Raw genomic sequence first — 14,155 nt, forward strand, 5'->3', positions numbered from 1 at the left:
TAGATCTGTATTTGGGAATCGAATAAACAAAGACAGGAATAAAAGACCCTGACAAAAGACATAAAACAAAGTGTTAAAACTACCAAATAGGATTATAACCAGGATGACCCACTACTAAAATGTCCCATGAATATAAATAACAATAATGATACTTAGAATAGCAATGATACAAACATGAACAACTTCAAAGACAATACATTGCTTCCATTCCCACCTATACAAGAATATGTTGACCTCATAAGAAAACCACTAGGAAACTTTTTTTTTAAATATAATTTTTTTTGAAATATCTGAAAAACATGGGTTCCACAGAAGAGAGCCTTAAGGAACACCTTAACCACGTTGCAGTTGAGTCTCTTGATCATGGGGCAGTTTTATCATTCTATTATTGCTAAGTGTTACACTCCCTCAGACAGGAGACAGGAGTCAGCATGAGGTCCAGTAGTTCAACTGTTACAAGTATTTCATAACAAAGGTTCAGCGTAGTAAAAGAAAAAAAAAAAGGCTTAAAACATTGCCGAGTTGCCTAATAAATAATTTGGCGTCTCGCCCCAAAAACTCAAAAAAGTTCCATCTCTAATTTCTTTAGTTAAATAATAATTGGTCTGGACAGTAATATGTTTATAATATACCTGAGAAAGTACAAAAACAAGCAGTAAAGCAAACAAAGGACTTCATTCCGCCTGTCGCCAATGTTGTTAGCTTTATTTAGCGCTTTCCGTCAGCTTTTTGTCCCTCTGCTCAGGCCCATGGGATTATGGGAAGGGTGTAAAGACTGTAGGGGGAGGGAAGGAAAACACAAACAAACAAACAAAAACACGACTTCATGGGGTGGACAGGTAAAACAGCAGTTTTAAAATCACATGTTCAGGTTGGTGGACCATCAGGTGAAGCAGAACCCACCTCATGGTAGAGGGAGAAATATGCTGGTTGTCATAATAAATAATACACCACTAACCTTTACCTATCGAAAATACAGCGCATACACATACACACTCGCTCACTCTCGCTCACACACTCTTGCTCAGACATGCATGAGTTCAGAAGACTGCATCTTAAAGTACGAAGGCACTGACTCAAATGAAGGCATTTCTTTCCAGGTACGATTCCGCTCCAGAGAGGAGCAACCGCAGGGGCACGACAGATAAGATCGAACGAACAAGTGACTGACGAGGCCGTGGAAATCAACTCACAAACTCCTCCTCTACCTCGAAACCGTTAAGAGGTGCGGCAGGTAGCATTTCTGCCGGATTCTGCAGTGTCTGACGCTGCTCCGAAGGAACACGAGCGAAGAGCTACGTGTGAGAATGTTTGAACAGACATGCTCGCCCTCACCCACCACCTTCCTGGCCGTTGTAACGAAGACAAACACAAACAGGTTTGTCATACAGACAAACCAGATGAGAACCGTGTCCTTCAGGAAAAAGCAACCATGAATTATAGTGATAGTTACTGCCAGGTCAGTACTTACGCCCTACCAACACTTACAACAGAGCAGAGATGATTACTGGAACAGATACAAACCTTCTACATTTCTGAAGAACATCATAACTAGGGTACCTTTAACTGGAAGTGTGTATTTCGCCTCCCAGTGTAAACTGGGAAGGTACACCAGGTACATCAGCCGTTTCCCCCTTTCACCCCTGACCTCATTTGAATAATGACATCAGCAAGCCATTCCAAAACAAACCCAGACCGTCGAAAAGCAAGCATTCTTAACGGAGCACATCCCGATCGAACAAACACTGTTGACCCAAAAACACAGCTGAACAGACCTAGCTTATGGTGAAGGACTCCAAACGAACCGAGAGAAAAAGAAAACAAAAAAACAAGCAAAACGACGTCTCTCTTCAACGCAACAGCCAACAAACACCTCAGCCAGACAGGCCGACATCACAGACAAGGACAACCGAAAGTACCGGCGGACGCGTGGGTGCGGTGTCTCGCCCCGGCCACTAGGTGGCGTCCCAGTCCAGGGTTTTGTATTGAATGACGGACTGGCGGTGGTCGGCGGGAACCCCGCTAGTCATGAGGTCCAGCCGCTCGTGGGCGTCCAGTGCGTCCATGTTGTGTCCGTTGGCCAGCGAGAGCGGCCCGCACTCGGAGGAGTGCGGGAACGCCGCGGAGAACGAAGAGGAGGAGTGGGAGAATGACGGGGACGAAGAGGGCGGGGCCTGCGAGGAGAACGCGTACGGGATCGGTTGAGCGCGGACGGAGTCGAAGCTGTAGCCGAACCCGTCCTGCTGTGGCGCGGAGCCCTCGGTCACGGAATGGCCCGTGGGCACACGCGACCCCAGCTCGGGCAAACGTTTCAGCGCGAGAGGCGCGTGTTCGTTAGCCGCGTTCTGCCCCTCCCCCGCGTGCGCGTGCATGCCGGGGCTGTGCGCGTGGATGGCCTGCTGTAGAGGAGGGAGCTGAAGCGCGTGAGGCGCGTGAGACGCGGCGTGCATGCGCCTCTGTAGGTGGTGCCCCTGCATGGTGTGGGTGTGTGTGTGGTTGTGGTTGGTCAGAGGGCTGGCGTGTGGCTTCAGCGCGTTGAGCCGCTTGCCGTCGTTGCCTGGGAACAGATGCAGGGGGCGTGCGTCGAACCGAGCCGTCGAGGGGGTGGAGCTCTGTGGCGCGTGTGCCATGCCGCGCTGGAGTACGCCAAGCGACGTGTGCTGCTGCTGCCTGAGCGCGTGACCTCCCTGCAGCTGCTGTTTGAGTATATGCAGATTGTGGGCGGCCAGAAGGGGCGGAGTCACGTGGACCTTCCCGCGCTCCGACGTCACCCTCCTGTCCCTCTGCTGTTCCTGTGAAATCAGCTCTTCCAGTCGAAACATCTCGGGGATCTTCATCCCCCCTCCTCCTCCTCCTCCCCCCCCTCCGCTTCTCTGCATCCCGAACACGCCAGCGAGCCCCGCAAGCCCGTTCACCACGCACCCGCCGTTCCCGCCGTCCGACTCCGCCTCCGGGGAGGGGGAGGGGCTGAGCGTGAGGTCCAGCACCTCGTCGTTGGCGGCTTGGCGGCTCTTGGGCGGGGCGGCCTGGCCGGGCCGAGCGGCGGCCGGGTAGGGCGGGGGGCTGCGGAGGCGGTGGGCGGGGCTCCCGAAGGCCTCGCCCCCGTACAGGCGCTTCTGCTGCTCCAGCAGGAGTAGACCCTGCCGGACGCGCTGGGCCTGCTGCTCCTGCCGGGCCTGCGCCTCCTTCTCCTGCCGCACACGCTTCACCTCCGCGTCCATCTGCGAGAGTTCGCCCCGCACGCGCTCCACGCAGTTCTCCGGGATCTTTATACCTGGAGGGGGACGAGAGAGAGAGAGACGGAATGCAGACAAAACGTACGAGAACGGACCGCCCGGCCCAAAACGACTCCCCTCGGCCCAAAACGACTCCCCTCGGCCCAAAACGACTCCCCTCGGCCCAAAACGACTCCCCCCGCGGCGTCGACACTCACCGACTTGCTTGCTGTTCTGCTTGGTCTTGAGACGCACGATCTGCAGCAGGCTGGAGTTGGTGACGTCGGAGACGATGTCGGCCACGCGCTTCCAGACGCGGAGCAGCGCACCGCACAGCATGTGGTACTGACGTAGCCGCATGCCCAGCCAGCACTCCTGCCCCTGCTCCACCAGCTTACACTTCCCTTTCCTGTGGAGCACAAACACGCACGTCATTCCTCCGCCCCGCCCTCGGGAAGCCCCGCCCTCTCCCTCGCCACGCGAGACTCACCAGTTGGCGTGGCTGCACTTCTTGAACGAGAAGACGAACTGATTCTCCCAGCAGTCCTTGGCTTCTTCAGGCATCACCTACAGAAGGACAAACCCCGCCCCAAAAGGTCACACGGTCACAAATATAACGGCCTTCCTGCACTGAACCCCTCCGTCCACTAGGTGTCACTGTTCAACCACAGACTCTGTGAGCGGTGCGGCTTTTGCTGCTCGCTTTCAAGTGAGAACGTGGCAATTAGAGTTCATGTTATTAATACGTCCTATTAATAATTTCACACTTTATGACACCCCTGTTGCACTGATGCCGCGTAGGAGGACTTTGGACCAGGATACAATTATTCTGTGACAAAATCGACTAGAGCGCACACAAAACAAAACTGAACACGACGAAAACTATATAATTAGCAAAGACCAAAGGAGAACAGGGTGTCGACGTCTACGCCCCCTGACCTTCTCCTGGACATTAAACTCCTCCGGCCGCTTAAAAGCCGGCCGCTCCCGGAGGGGGGGGGGGGGGGGGGGCGTTCGGGGGGGGGGTGGGGCGCTAGTCGGGGAGGGGGCAGGGCTAGAGGGTTGGTTCCTCACCTTGCGGTATCGCAGCTGGAGGTTGTCCACGTTCTCCGGGTGAGCCTGCCTGCCGATGTTGGGCTTGTACACGATGAGGTTCCGCCCCCTTCCCTGCTCAGCCAGCAACACGCAGGGCTGACTCCCACGCAGCTGACACACACACACACACACACACACACACACACACACACAGTTAGTATCGGCACCGAGACGTAAGCATTTGAAAACAGCATTTGCATGCTGGGCGTCTGGTGTCAGCCGGCTGTCAGATCTGGCGGTGTGGGTGGAGTAAAAGCACCTTGTGTGAAAGGTAGAATCCCTCATGATCTGCAGTCAGCGTGTTTGCTTTGCTGAGGGCTTCGTCCCAGTGCATGCCTCGATCCACGCTGATCTGGGAACAGCACGACAGAGCCGGTCGGACAGAGCAGCACACGCACGAGCACGTCACACTGCGACGAGCTTTCTGTTGCTACAGAATAAAACCGCACAATCGACGGCTGAAGGACTGTGAGGGACATAGCAAACGGAGCTGGACCTTGTAGAGGGTGACCTGGCCTTCCTGGGGGTTTCCTGGAGTCAAGAACACTTCCTGTTCCTCTTCGTGGATCTCATCATTACCCGGAGCTAGATCTGATAACGGGTGAACACAACTCAACAGGTTAAACACACTCACACACACACACACACACACACACTCTCTTCCTGCCTGAGATGATACTCTAATAATCTGAGAGAGGGGCGCTGAAGCAGAGGATCCACTAATCCATCACACATCACATCCCCTCCTGGAAGCCCCACCCCTTTCAGTCCCGCCCCCTCGCTGTGATTGGTGGACGGGAGTGGCACGGGCGGGCCTTACCCAGGATGCCCATGTCGTATTTGCCCTCCTTCTTGTCCTTCTCGATCAGGTAGTCGAAGTTGTCGGTGAAGTACTGGAACAGGGCGTTCTGGTGGTGCACCTCCATGCCCAGGATACGGTTCAGGAACTTGGTGATGGTGCAGTCTGGCGGAGAGGTCAGAGGTTACGGGTCAGGGGTCGCCATGCACAGCCGGGCCAGAGACCACGTAGGAGGTCCTGCACCCTGGAGCCCGAACTGCATGAAAGCGGTCGCGTGTGGCAGTGGTGATGTGCAGAGCGTGAAGATGGTGTGAACATTGGCACCTTTCTCTGTGTTGAGGCCGAAACGAAGATCCTTACAGAATATGCCCACGTCAATCATGCCTTTCTTCATATCTATCAGAGAGAGAGAGAGAGAGAGAGGGACAGAGAGAGAGAGAGAGAGACAGACAGACAGAGAGAGAGAGACAGAGAGAGACAGAGAGAGAGACAGAGACAGAGAGATAATGTTAAATATGGCCATAGTTCACTTTGTAGGATATCCAGTGTTCCCCTCTAATGATGAACAACATGGCGGCTGTGTTTGGCTCTCACCTGAGAAGAACCTCTCCTCCCCCCCCACGTACGCCTTGGGCGGGGGCACCTTGTTGTCGATATGTCCCAGGATGGCTTTTGTGATCTTGTCCAAAGCTTTGGTGCCATACTGAGTTCAGGAAGAGAGGAAAGCAGATCCGTTTAGGACGGCACTTTACCGTCGAACCCTTTCTCACCACCGACTCTCTGTACCATCCGCATTTCACTCAACCACACATACCTCATAACCTAGAGCAGGGCTATTCAACTGGCGGCTCGCGGTCCAGAACCGGCCCTTTAATGAATTTGTACCGGCCCGTGGCCCATCTCCTCATAAATAATAATAAATATTTGATAAACCGCCGTAAAAATAAATAACATTTTATTTGCAACATTTTACGACACTGTGTGGCGCTTTATGGCACGTTTTGTCTCTATGCGGCGCGAGTGTTAAGTTGCCCCCCCCCCCAACAAATTACGTTCAATTTTAAATTACGTTCAATTTTACATCCACTATGACAGTTTTGGTGTAGGTCTGAAAATTGTCTGGCCCACAGGTCAGAGCTCTCTGCCAAATCTGGCCCGCAGAAAAATATAGTTGAATAGCCCTGACCTAGAGGTTAGGGTACATCTACAAATTACAGTAGTAAATGAAAAGTGTTAGATGAGAAGGGCTTTTTGTACTTTTAATGTCATAACACTGATGGATCTTTCCCTTGGAATAAAGACTCCCTACAGGCGTCCCGCTACAGGCGTCCTGCTACAGGCGTCCCACTGTATCACTTTATCCCCCCATTCATTTGAAACATGCCGGTGCGGGACGTGTGTACCAGTGTGCCCACGTGCACCTACTTTGTTTTCAAAGTTGTACTTGCTCAGGTCTCTGGACTCCGTGGCTCTCCTGTCCCCGTGGGTGAGCGCCCCCTGGTGGCCAAGGAACATTCAGGATTTTCTTTCAGTACGTTCTGTTGCATTTGAGTGTGTGCGTGTGTGTGTGTGCGTTCTAAAGGGGGCCGCATCATTACCAGGCTCTCCAGGCGCTTGGCTACGATAGAAGCGAAGCGTCTCTCTCCCGCCAGCTCTGAGATCAGGAAGATGTACTCAGGAGCGTTCACCTGGTTAGAGCGGTGCGTGCGGCCTGATGAAACACAAACGCACGTTAGCAAGCGCCATTCACGCCATTCCTTTCTCCCAATCTTACACACTCATCTTGACACCTCAGCGTACACACACACACCGAACTGCTGGATGGCGCGGTCAGCACTCCAGGGCAGCTCTAGGGTCATGTGGACGCGTCTCCTCTTGTTCTGAATACGCTTGTCAGCCTGCAGGGAGATGCCGGAACTCGCCGCCTCGGAGATGATCGCTACCAGCTGGGTGGGTTGGGACAGGGAGAGAGAGAGAGAGAGAGAGAGAGAGAGAGAGAGAGAGAGAGAGAGAGAGAGAAAGAGAGAGAGAGAAAGAGAGAGAGAGAAAGAGAGAGACAGAGAGAGAGAGAGACAGAGAGAGAGAGAGAGCGCACGCGCTTTATGCAGGGGTTCAAGTACAAATACTGAGGAGTGTTGTAAAAATAGTGTAACGGTAGTTAGCAGCAGTATAGATCCTGCAGTGTGAGAGAGTGAGTGTGTGTGTGTGTGTTCTGCACGTTCCAGAAGGGTGCAGAGAAAAGGGGCGGGACCTCCTCACCTTCTCCCCAGTCATGAAGCGCTCCTTCTCTTTGATGTTAACGTGGTCGATGGTGAGGCCCTGCTCCGCCCGAGACTCATACTGCACCCTCCCGTCCGGCCTCCGCACCACCCGCCCCTTACGCCCAGTCATCTACACACACACACACACACACACACACAGTTCCTCAAGCTCATTAATACCACACAGAGCAGACATGACAGCAGATCTCAGTGTGGAGTGTGGGGGTAAGTGCTGACCTCAGACACCCTCTCTGGTCCCCCGAACCTGTCGATCAGCTCGTCCAGCGTGTTAAGGGGGAGTTCCTTCCCCAGCACCGCTATCTTACCCAGAAGCCCCTGCTTCAGCTCCTCCAGTTTAGCTAAGGACAGCAGAAAAAGACCATAGGTTACATACACACCCACACAAACACAGGCACATGTATAATAATAATAATAAATTTTATTTAAGGGCACCTTTCTTGACACTCAAGGTCACCTTATATAATTTAATAATCTAACAAACCGATTAAAAATACACATAAAAAAACAAAAAAGAAACAGTGCAAGTAAAATTCACAGGTTATAGTCAACTTTAAACAAGTGTGTGTTTTAAGTTTGATTTTAAAATGTGGCAATGAATCCGTGTTGCGAAGATCAGCTGGGAGTTCCAAAGTCATGCGCGCACACACACACACACACACACACACACTTCAGTGGGTTCGGATGATGAGAGCGGTGGTTATGAGGGCTGAATGACTCCCATGTGCTTTAGCAGTCTAGACGGGAGATCAGGCTCAGATTTAATAAGCCCATCAGTGCTGTAACTCAGCCGGGCTGCAGCCCTGGCCAGCCGGGTCCCGAGTCCTGTAACGCTCGGAGGGGACGCCCCCAGCAGACAGGACGGGACTACACGGACCTGCCTGTCTGTGGGATCTCAACCCTGCTGGATACGCTTACACCGTTTCATGCCACAAATGTAATATGGCTCCTTGGTTTCTCTCCGACAAATAAGTGTGTTCTGATGAGCAATTAGTGAGACACGGGGAGATTGTGGGGAAAGGTCCGAGGTGTTCAAACCCCAACCACCCCCCCCCCCCCCCCCCCCCCCATCTCACACACACACACACACACACACACACACACACACACACACACACACAACCCTGTGCGGGTGCGTACCGACGGGCCCGTTAATGTGGTTGACGAAGATGACGTCGTCGTTGTCCTGCAGCGACTCGGGGGAGGAGTTCGAATCGCTGTCCAGTTCCTCAGAATCCGAATCGGAGTCGTCGCTGATCTTAATGACTCCGCCCACCTCCACAGTGTGTTTGGGGAACTTGGGGGGGCGGCCCCTGGGTTTTCCTGCAAGACCCCATAAAGGTGACCTTAGAGAACGCCCGTGCACATCTAGCTTTGACATACACAAACACCCACGTCTGGCCAACTCGGAGGAACTAACGATACAAGCAGGAGCAGCAGGACCACTTACGCTTTCGCTTATTCCCAGCCATCTTCTCCGTCTTGGGCTTCTCCAGCGGAAAGTGTTTCTGCACCAGAGACTGGAACACCCCCCTAAGAGACATCACACGCCAGTCAACCACCGTCCCCCACTCTGGGTGTCCACAGCACAAGCTCAGAACCCCCGGATCACAACTAAGTCTAGATGCAACGGAGCGCTGCAGGGGGATGCGGTGGGCGGAGCCACAGACGCGATAATCAAGAACGGCCTCGGCCTTCGGGCCAATAGAAACTCACTCAGCGGCAGAGACGAACCGGTCCAGGTGGCCATCGTTCTCATCCAGGACCTCACGAGTACGCGCCTCGCCAGTGGACTGCAGCCCAATCACGATGCACTAACACACACACACACACACACACACACACACACACACACACGTTAGAAGCATACGGTACAGAGGTTGGACAGGAGGGGCCCCGCTGCGTTTCAGACCCATCCCAACCAGATGAAGCGGCTCCGTCGACCCGGACGTCCCTCCTACGGCCTGAAGGGCGTGACGGGGCCCGAGAGCGCCTCACCTTGTCCTGCTCCATCTCGGCCCGGGCGAGCTCCACCAGACGCCGTACTTTGGCGGCGATGCAGAGGTATTTGAAGAAGCGCTGGTGCGACGACCAGAACTGGCCCCACAGGGACTTGCGCGACACCAGGCCCAGGGTGTCCGCCGCCCGGGTGAACACGTCCAGCGCCTCGGCCCACTGGGGGGAAGAGACAAAGAATAGTGCGGGTCAGTCCACGTGCATTGGTGCAATGATGCTACATTGGTTCACCCTCTGGCCCAACCCACTGGGGGCGGTGTTATATTACACTGGCCCAAACTGCTGAGAAAGTTTTATCAGATCGCTGGACTGCTACAAATATAATCAAATTCGCTTGGGTTCGTAGCTGCTTTCCCCCTTGACATTCACACGCCATGGTGCACAAGTCTCTAATTCCCGGACTCCACCTCACGACTAGCACCCTACACCCTGAAGGTGGCGCTGTGGTCACTACAGCAGTGCTACGGAGCCTCTCACCAGTCGGGCAGCCTTGTTGTACACCAGCTTGAACTCGTTGTCCAGTGTGATCTCCTCGATCCGGAACGACACGCCCGAAAAGCTCAGCTGCCGGGCGATGTACATGCCGCTGACTTTCATATCCATGGCAACGATCTCCATGGCACCGACGCCCCTGCGGGAGGTAAGGACGGGCGTTGAGGTTTCGGAGACGGTCCCTCAGTCGCTACGGCCCCGGGACCCATTAGGTCCACGGGCGTCGACGCCGTGGCGGTATTTAACAGCCGTCGTCCCGTGTTATGACAGCGGCTAGAGCGGAGTGTGGCGGTCGCACGAACGGCGAGCGGTACGGACCTCTTCTCGATGGCGTGCAGGAAGTCCTCGAAGGTCTTGAAGGGTGTTCCCTCTCCCCAGATCCCCAAGCGACTCATGTAGATCATGTTCTTTGGCTCAGAGGCACCTGCACAACGGTGAGAGGACAAAGACTTCATCGCGTGTCCGTTACCCAGCTAAGTGCGGAACAATGGCCTCTCAGCTAGCCAATCAGACGCTCCGCGTACGTACGACGCCTTGGTGGCTTCATCTACGATACTCAGAATGACTCGGAATTTAGCAAGACAACAAGCGTTATAAATCCAAAATTATGACAAACAGCAAAAGCGTTGGGGCGTTTGTGAGGTTTGTGAGCGTTGGGGCGGTGTTGTGATTGGTTTGTGAGCGTTGGGGCGGTGTTGTGATTGGTTTGTGAGCGTTGGGGCGGTGTTGTGATTGGTTTGTGAGCGTTGGGGCGGTGTTGTGATTGGTTTGTGAGCGTTGGGGCGGTGTTGTGATTGGTTTGTGAGCGTTGGGGCGGTGTTGTGATTGGTTTGTGAGCGTTGGGGCGGTGTTGTGATTGGTTTGTGAGCGTTGGAGCTGTGTTGTGATTGGTTTGTGAGCGTTGGAGCTGTGTTGTGATTGGTTTGTGAGCGTTGGAGCTGTGTTGTGATTGGTTTGTGAGTGTTGGAGCTGTGTTGTGATTGGTTTGTGAGTGTTGGAGCTGTGTTGTGATTGGTTTGTGAGTGTTGGAGCTGTGTTGTGATTGGTTTGTGAGCGTTGGAGCTGTGTTGTGATTGGTTTGTGAGCGTTGGAGCTGTGTTGCGATTGGTTTGTGAGCGTTGGAGCTGTGTTGTGATTGGTTTGTGAGCGTTGGAGCTGTATTGTGATTGGTTTGTGAGCGTTGGAGCTGTGTTGTGATTGGTTTGTGAGCGTTGGAGCTGTGTTGTGATTGGTTTGTGAGCGTTGGAGCTGTGTTGTGATTGGTTTGTGAGTGTTACTAGCCGACTAACCTGTGGCACTAGCATACACCACCCTGGCCAGAGGCAGCTTATTCTGCAGATCCAGGACAGCTTTGCCCATCTTGGTGGACGTTGCATTTTTGGCTTTATGGCACTCGTCGAACACGATCTGGGAGGACGCCATCGTCAAGGGAACACGTGCGATCGAAGTCTGGCCAGGCTCCAAGAGCCAGTCCTCATGGACAACACCAATCCCCACGTCCCTACAGCTAAGCCCCGTGTCTACCCAGTAGAGGGTGATCCAGGGGAACCTGGTCTTGGACCATTATGGAGAGCACAAATTTCCCAAACCGCAAGCTTTAAAACAACTGAAATGGGATGTAAGACAATAAAGCACCACACGATACGTTATAGTGTAAATAACGGGCGGGGGGAGGGGGTGGGGGTAAGCCCGGGGCACCAGAGAGAAGGATACGACTCCGTCAAAGTCGGGCCTGCACCAGTCCAGGATCTGCTTCAGCCGGGTGCGGTGCTGCCCCCCGGCCTGGCTCTCCCCGATCAGGGCGGAGTATGTAGCAAACAGGACACCCTCTGAGGTAGCTGTGTCTCCATACTTAATCTGACACACACACACACGCACACACACACAGACACACATTTGAGCACGAAGCTATAGAAGATCCATGATGTGAAAAATTAATGACTGTTACTCTTATATAGATGATAAGGGAGAGGTTTATGTATGTAGGCTAAGTGCTACTGCGTAGACTGTACCTTGTTTAAAGCAAAAACAGGGATACCGGGTGCGTCTATGTCCCTGAGATCTCTTTCTGCATCATACTTCAGATCATTAGACACACTAAACCTGAAAGAGAACAGGAAAAAAAACCCTGACATTTCAACATTTTAAAGAATTCAGATACTCAGCCAGAAGTACGACTCCCACTCATCTTGACACTCCAAGTTTCAGTGTCATCTGATCTTAGAAACAGGAAGGTTTCTGTTTCGGCAGTCAAAGTAGAAAAAGCTACAAAGACTAACCGTTCGGATTAGAGAACAAACACGTACCACCCCGTGACCTGGATTACCCAAGGGGAAGTGGGCAGGGGTAATGCGGGAGGGAGCACTTGCTGATTTAGAACGGGCCCGGAAATGATAGAAAGCCTTCTCTTACCAGAGGGCCCTCTTCCTTCCCTTTAAGAAGTTCTCCACTATGATGCCAGCTACCGTCCGCCCTTTGCCCACTCCTGCGCCGTCGCCGATCAGGAAGCCCGCCCTCTGCTTGTTCTTCAGGATCACCTCGTGTTGCTGAGGAGGCGGGGCAAAAAAACAGGCGGAAGGTAAACTCGCAGAACGCTCTGGAAGGTAAACTCGCAGAATCTTCCGGAAGGTAAACTCGCAGAATCTTCCGGAAGGTAAACTCGCAGAATCTTCCGGAAGGTAAACTCGCAGAATCTTCCGGAAGGTAAAGGCGGGAGTGTGGATGAGCAGAGGGGGCAATGGGCGTCTCGGAGCAGCCCCGCCGCCCAGGCCACTCCCAGCTCGGGTGGGTGTATGTACCTGGCAGGCGTAGATGATGGCCTCCAGCTGTAGGGCAGAGAGCATGCCCATACTGATGGTGCTGTCTGGTATGGACAGGGCGTAGGTGATGTCGGGTGGAGGCACGCTGGACAGAGTGCTAGTCTCCACCACGATGTCCGGGTGAGAGATGCCAATGGTGGCTGCATGAACACACACAAACACACACATACACACGTTACATCATTGTACCCGCCCAGGCCGGCTGGAGACGTTTTAACACACGTTCAGCTTTTGAGCAACGCGACACATGCGTACATTTCGAGGGCTTGTATTCCGCGTACGTGTCCACATGACCAAGCTCCTCCGTTTCTTCCTCATCTGCCTCCTCTTCCTCCTCAGGCGGGGGCGGAGCTATTTCAGGGAGCTGCAACGCAAAGACGGGAGTGGTGTGAATGGACGAGGTGCCTGTCTCCTGAACGGGACGGCAGGACAAGCGTACGGGACACTGGGGACGCTAAGCTACCTTAAGTCCAGGTAATGGCGTGTTGGTCAGGATGGCATCAAGATTGCTTAAATCTGAGAACTTCAGATTCAACTGATGGGAGATTGATGACATGGAAAACACACACACAGACACAGAACATTAACAATGGCAGACACAGAGAAATGAGCTGGATACGATGCTCACAATGATGACTAGCAGTTATGGGTGATGGATCATGCAACACCAAGCTCTATGTACAGGCTTTGAGAGTCTAACTGCAAAAAACATACAAGACGTGGCGTTTCCCCATACAAGTCTACCACTTGAAAGGGTCTGTCTGACTGGCTGGTACAAGACAGCTACAACCGGATTTAAAAAAACATAAAACCGAAAGAGAGAAGTGAACACGTCCCGATGCCACACGCTTCCCAGACGACTGATGGATGAACCCTAAACCAGCTGAAGCCGCGGCTGGATACCGAAATCCGGTACCAGCATGGAACTGGTTCTGACGTGATCAGTGTCGCAAGCCAGATTTCGGTGGCCAGAGAAAGATTTGATTTACACTGTTTTCTCTGACTCCAGGATGCAGACGATCAGCCAAGATCCACTTCTGTAGTCCAGAACCTGCTACTGGAGTCCAGAATCTGCTACTGGAGTCCAGAACCTGCTACTGGAGTCCAGAACCTGCTACTGTAGTTGGCTAACAAACACTGGTAGTCAACATGAGGGATTAGATCCATTGTGAATAACGTACGTGTCCATGACCTGTTCAAAGTGGGTGTCTGCCTGAAGGAGACACAGTCACTCAGTTGTAGTGAATCCTGAAACACATCAGCGAGTCTGGGGTTGATATTATTATTATTACGTCCTGGGTGTGGTGTGAGCAGGCTGAGAGTGGTTAGTGCGCACAGATTTCTGAGGGCTACTTGGGTTGCCGATGGCTTCCAGTGTTTGTTTGCAAATGACAGCAGCTTTCAATCTAAATTCAAGAAGCAAAATATTAGACTCCATAC

General features: G+C 53.0%; 1 protein-coding gene across 4 annotated transcripts in view; it reads right to left on the minus strand.

The window, feature by feature from the left end:
• Positions 1 to 14,155, minus strand: part of sbno2a (strawberry notch homolog 2a) — a 23,591-nt gene continuing 9,436 nt past the window's right edge. For all 4 annotated transcript variants that reach the window (XM_076991266.1, XM_076991267.1, XM_076991268.1 and 1 more), the window contains 27 exons: positions 13,179 to 13,250; positions 12,971 to 13,079; positions 12,695 to 12,855; positions 12,309 to 12,442; positions 11,909 to 11,999; positions 11,610 to 11,753; positions 11,186 to 11,303; positions 10,215 to 10,320; positions 9,882 to 10,035; positions 9,387 to 9,563; positions 9,105 to 9,202; positions 8,839 to 8,921; positions 8,529 to 8,711; positions 7,608 to 7,729; positions 7,369 to 7,500; positions 6,920 to 7,055; positions 6,708 to 6,820; positions 6,535 to 6,606; positions 5,704 to 5,812; positions 5,434 to 5,505; positions 5,131 to 5,274; positions 4,807 to 4,901; positions 4,570 to 4,662; positions 4,290 to 4,421; positions 3,706 to 3,782; positions 3,434 to 3,624; positions 1 to 3,274 (listed from right to left, as the gene is read on the minus strand). In XM_076991266.1, the coding sequence (XP_076847381.1) occupies positions 1,956 to 3,274; positions 3,434 to 3,624; positions 3,706 to 3,782; positions 4,290 to 4,421; positions 4,570 to 4,662; positions 4,807 to 4,901; positions 5,131 to 5,274; positions 5,434 to 5,505; positions 5,704 to 5,812; positions 6,535 to 6,606; positions 6,708 to 6,820; positions 6,920 to 7,055; positions 7,369 to 7,500; positions 7,608 to 7,729; positions 8,529 to 8,711; positions 8,839 to 8,921; positions 9,105 to 9,202; positions 9,387 to 9,563; positions 9,882 to 10,035; positions 10,215 to 10,320; positions 11,186 to 11,303; positions 11,610 to 11,753; positions 11,909 to 11,999; positions 12,309 to 12,442; positions 12,695 to 12,855; positions 12,971 to 13,079; positions 13,179 to 13,250 (4,437 nt within the window). In that variant the 3' untranslated portion in view covers positions 1 to 1,955. The remainder of the gene's footprint in view (positions 3,275 to 3,433; positions 3,625 to 3,705; positions 3,783 to 4,289; positions 4,422 to 4,569; positions 4,663 to 4,806; positions 4,902 to 5,130; positions 5,275 to 5,433; positions 5,506 to 5,703; positions 5,813 to 6,534; positions 6,607 to 6,707; positions 6,821 to 6,919; positions 7,056 to 7,368; positions 7,501 to 7,607; positions 7,730 to 8,528; positions 8,712 to 8,838; positions 8,922 to 9,104; positions 9,203 to 9,386; positions 9,564 to 9,881; positions 10,036 to 10,214; positions 10,321 to 11,185; positions 11,304 to 11,609; positions 11,754 to 11,908; positions 12,000 to 12,308; positions 12,443 to 12,694; positions 12,856 to 12,970; positions 13,080 to 13,178; positions 13,251 to 14,155) is intronic.

Source organism: Brachyhypopomus gauderio, unplaced genomic scaffold, assembly GCF_052324685.1.
Source record: "Brachyhypopomus gauderio isolate BG-103 unplaced genomic scaffold, BGAUD_0.2 sc82, whole genome shotgun sequence".
NCBI lineage: Eukaryota > Metazoa > Chordata > Actinopteri > Gymnotiformes > Hypopomidae > Brachyhypopomus > Brachyhypopomus gauderio.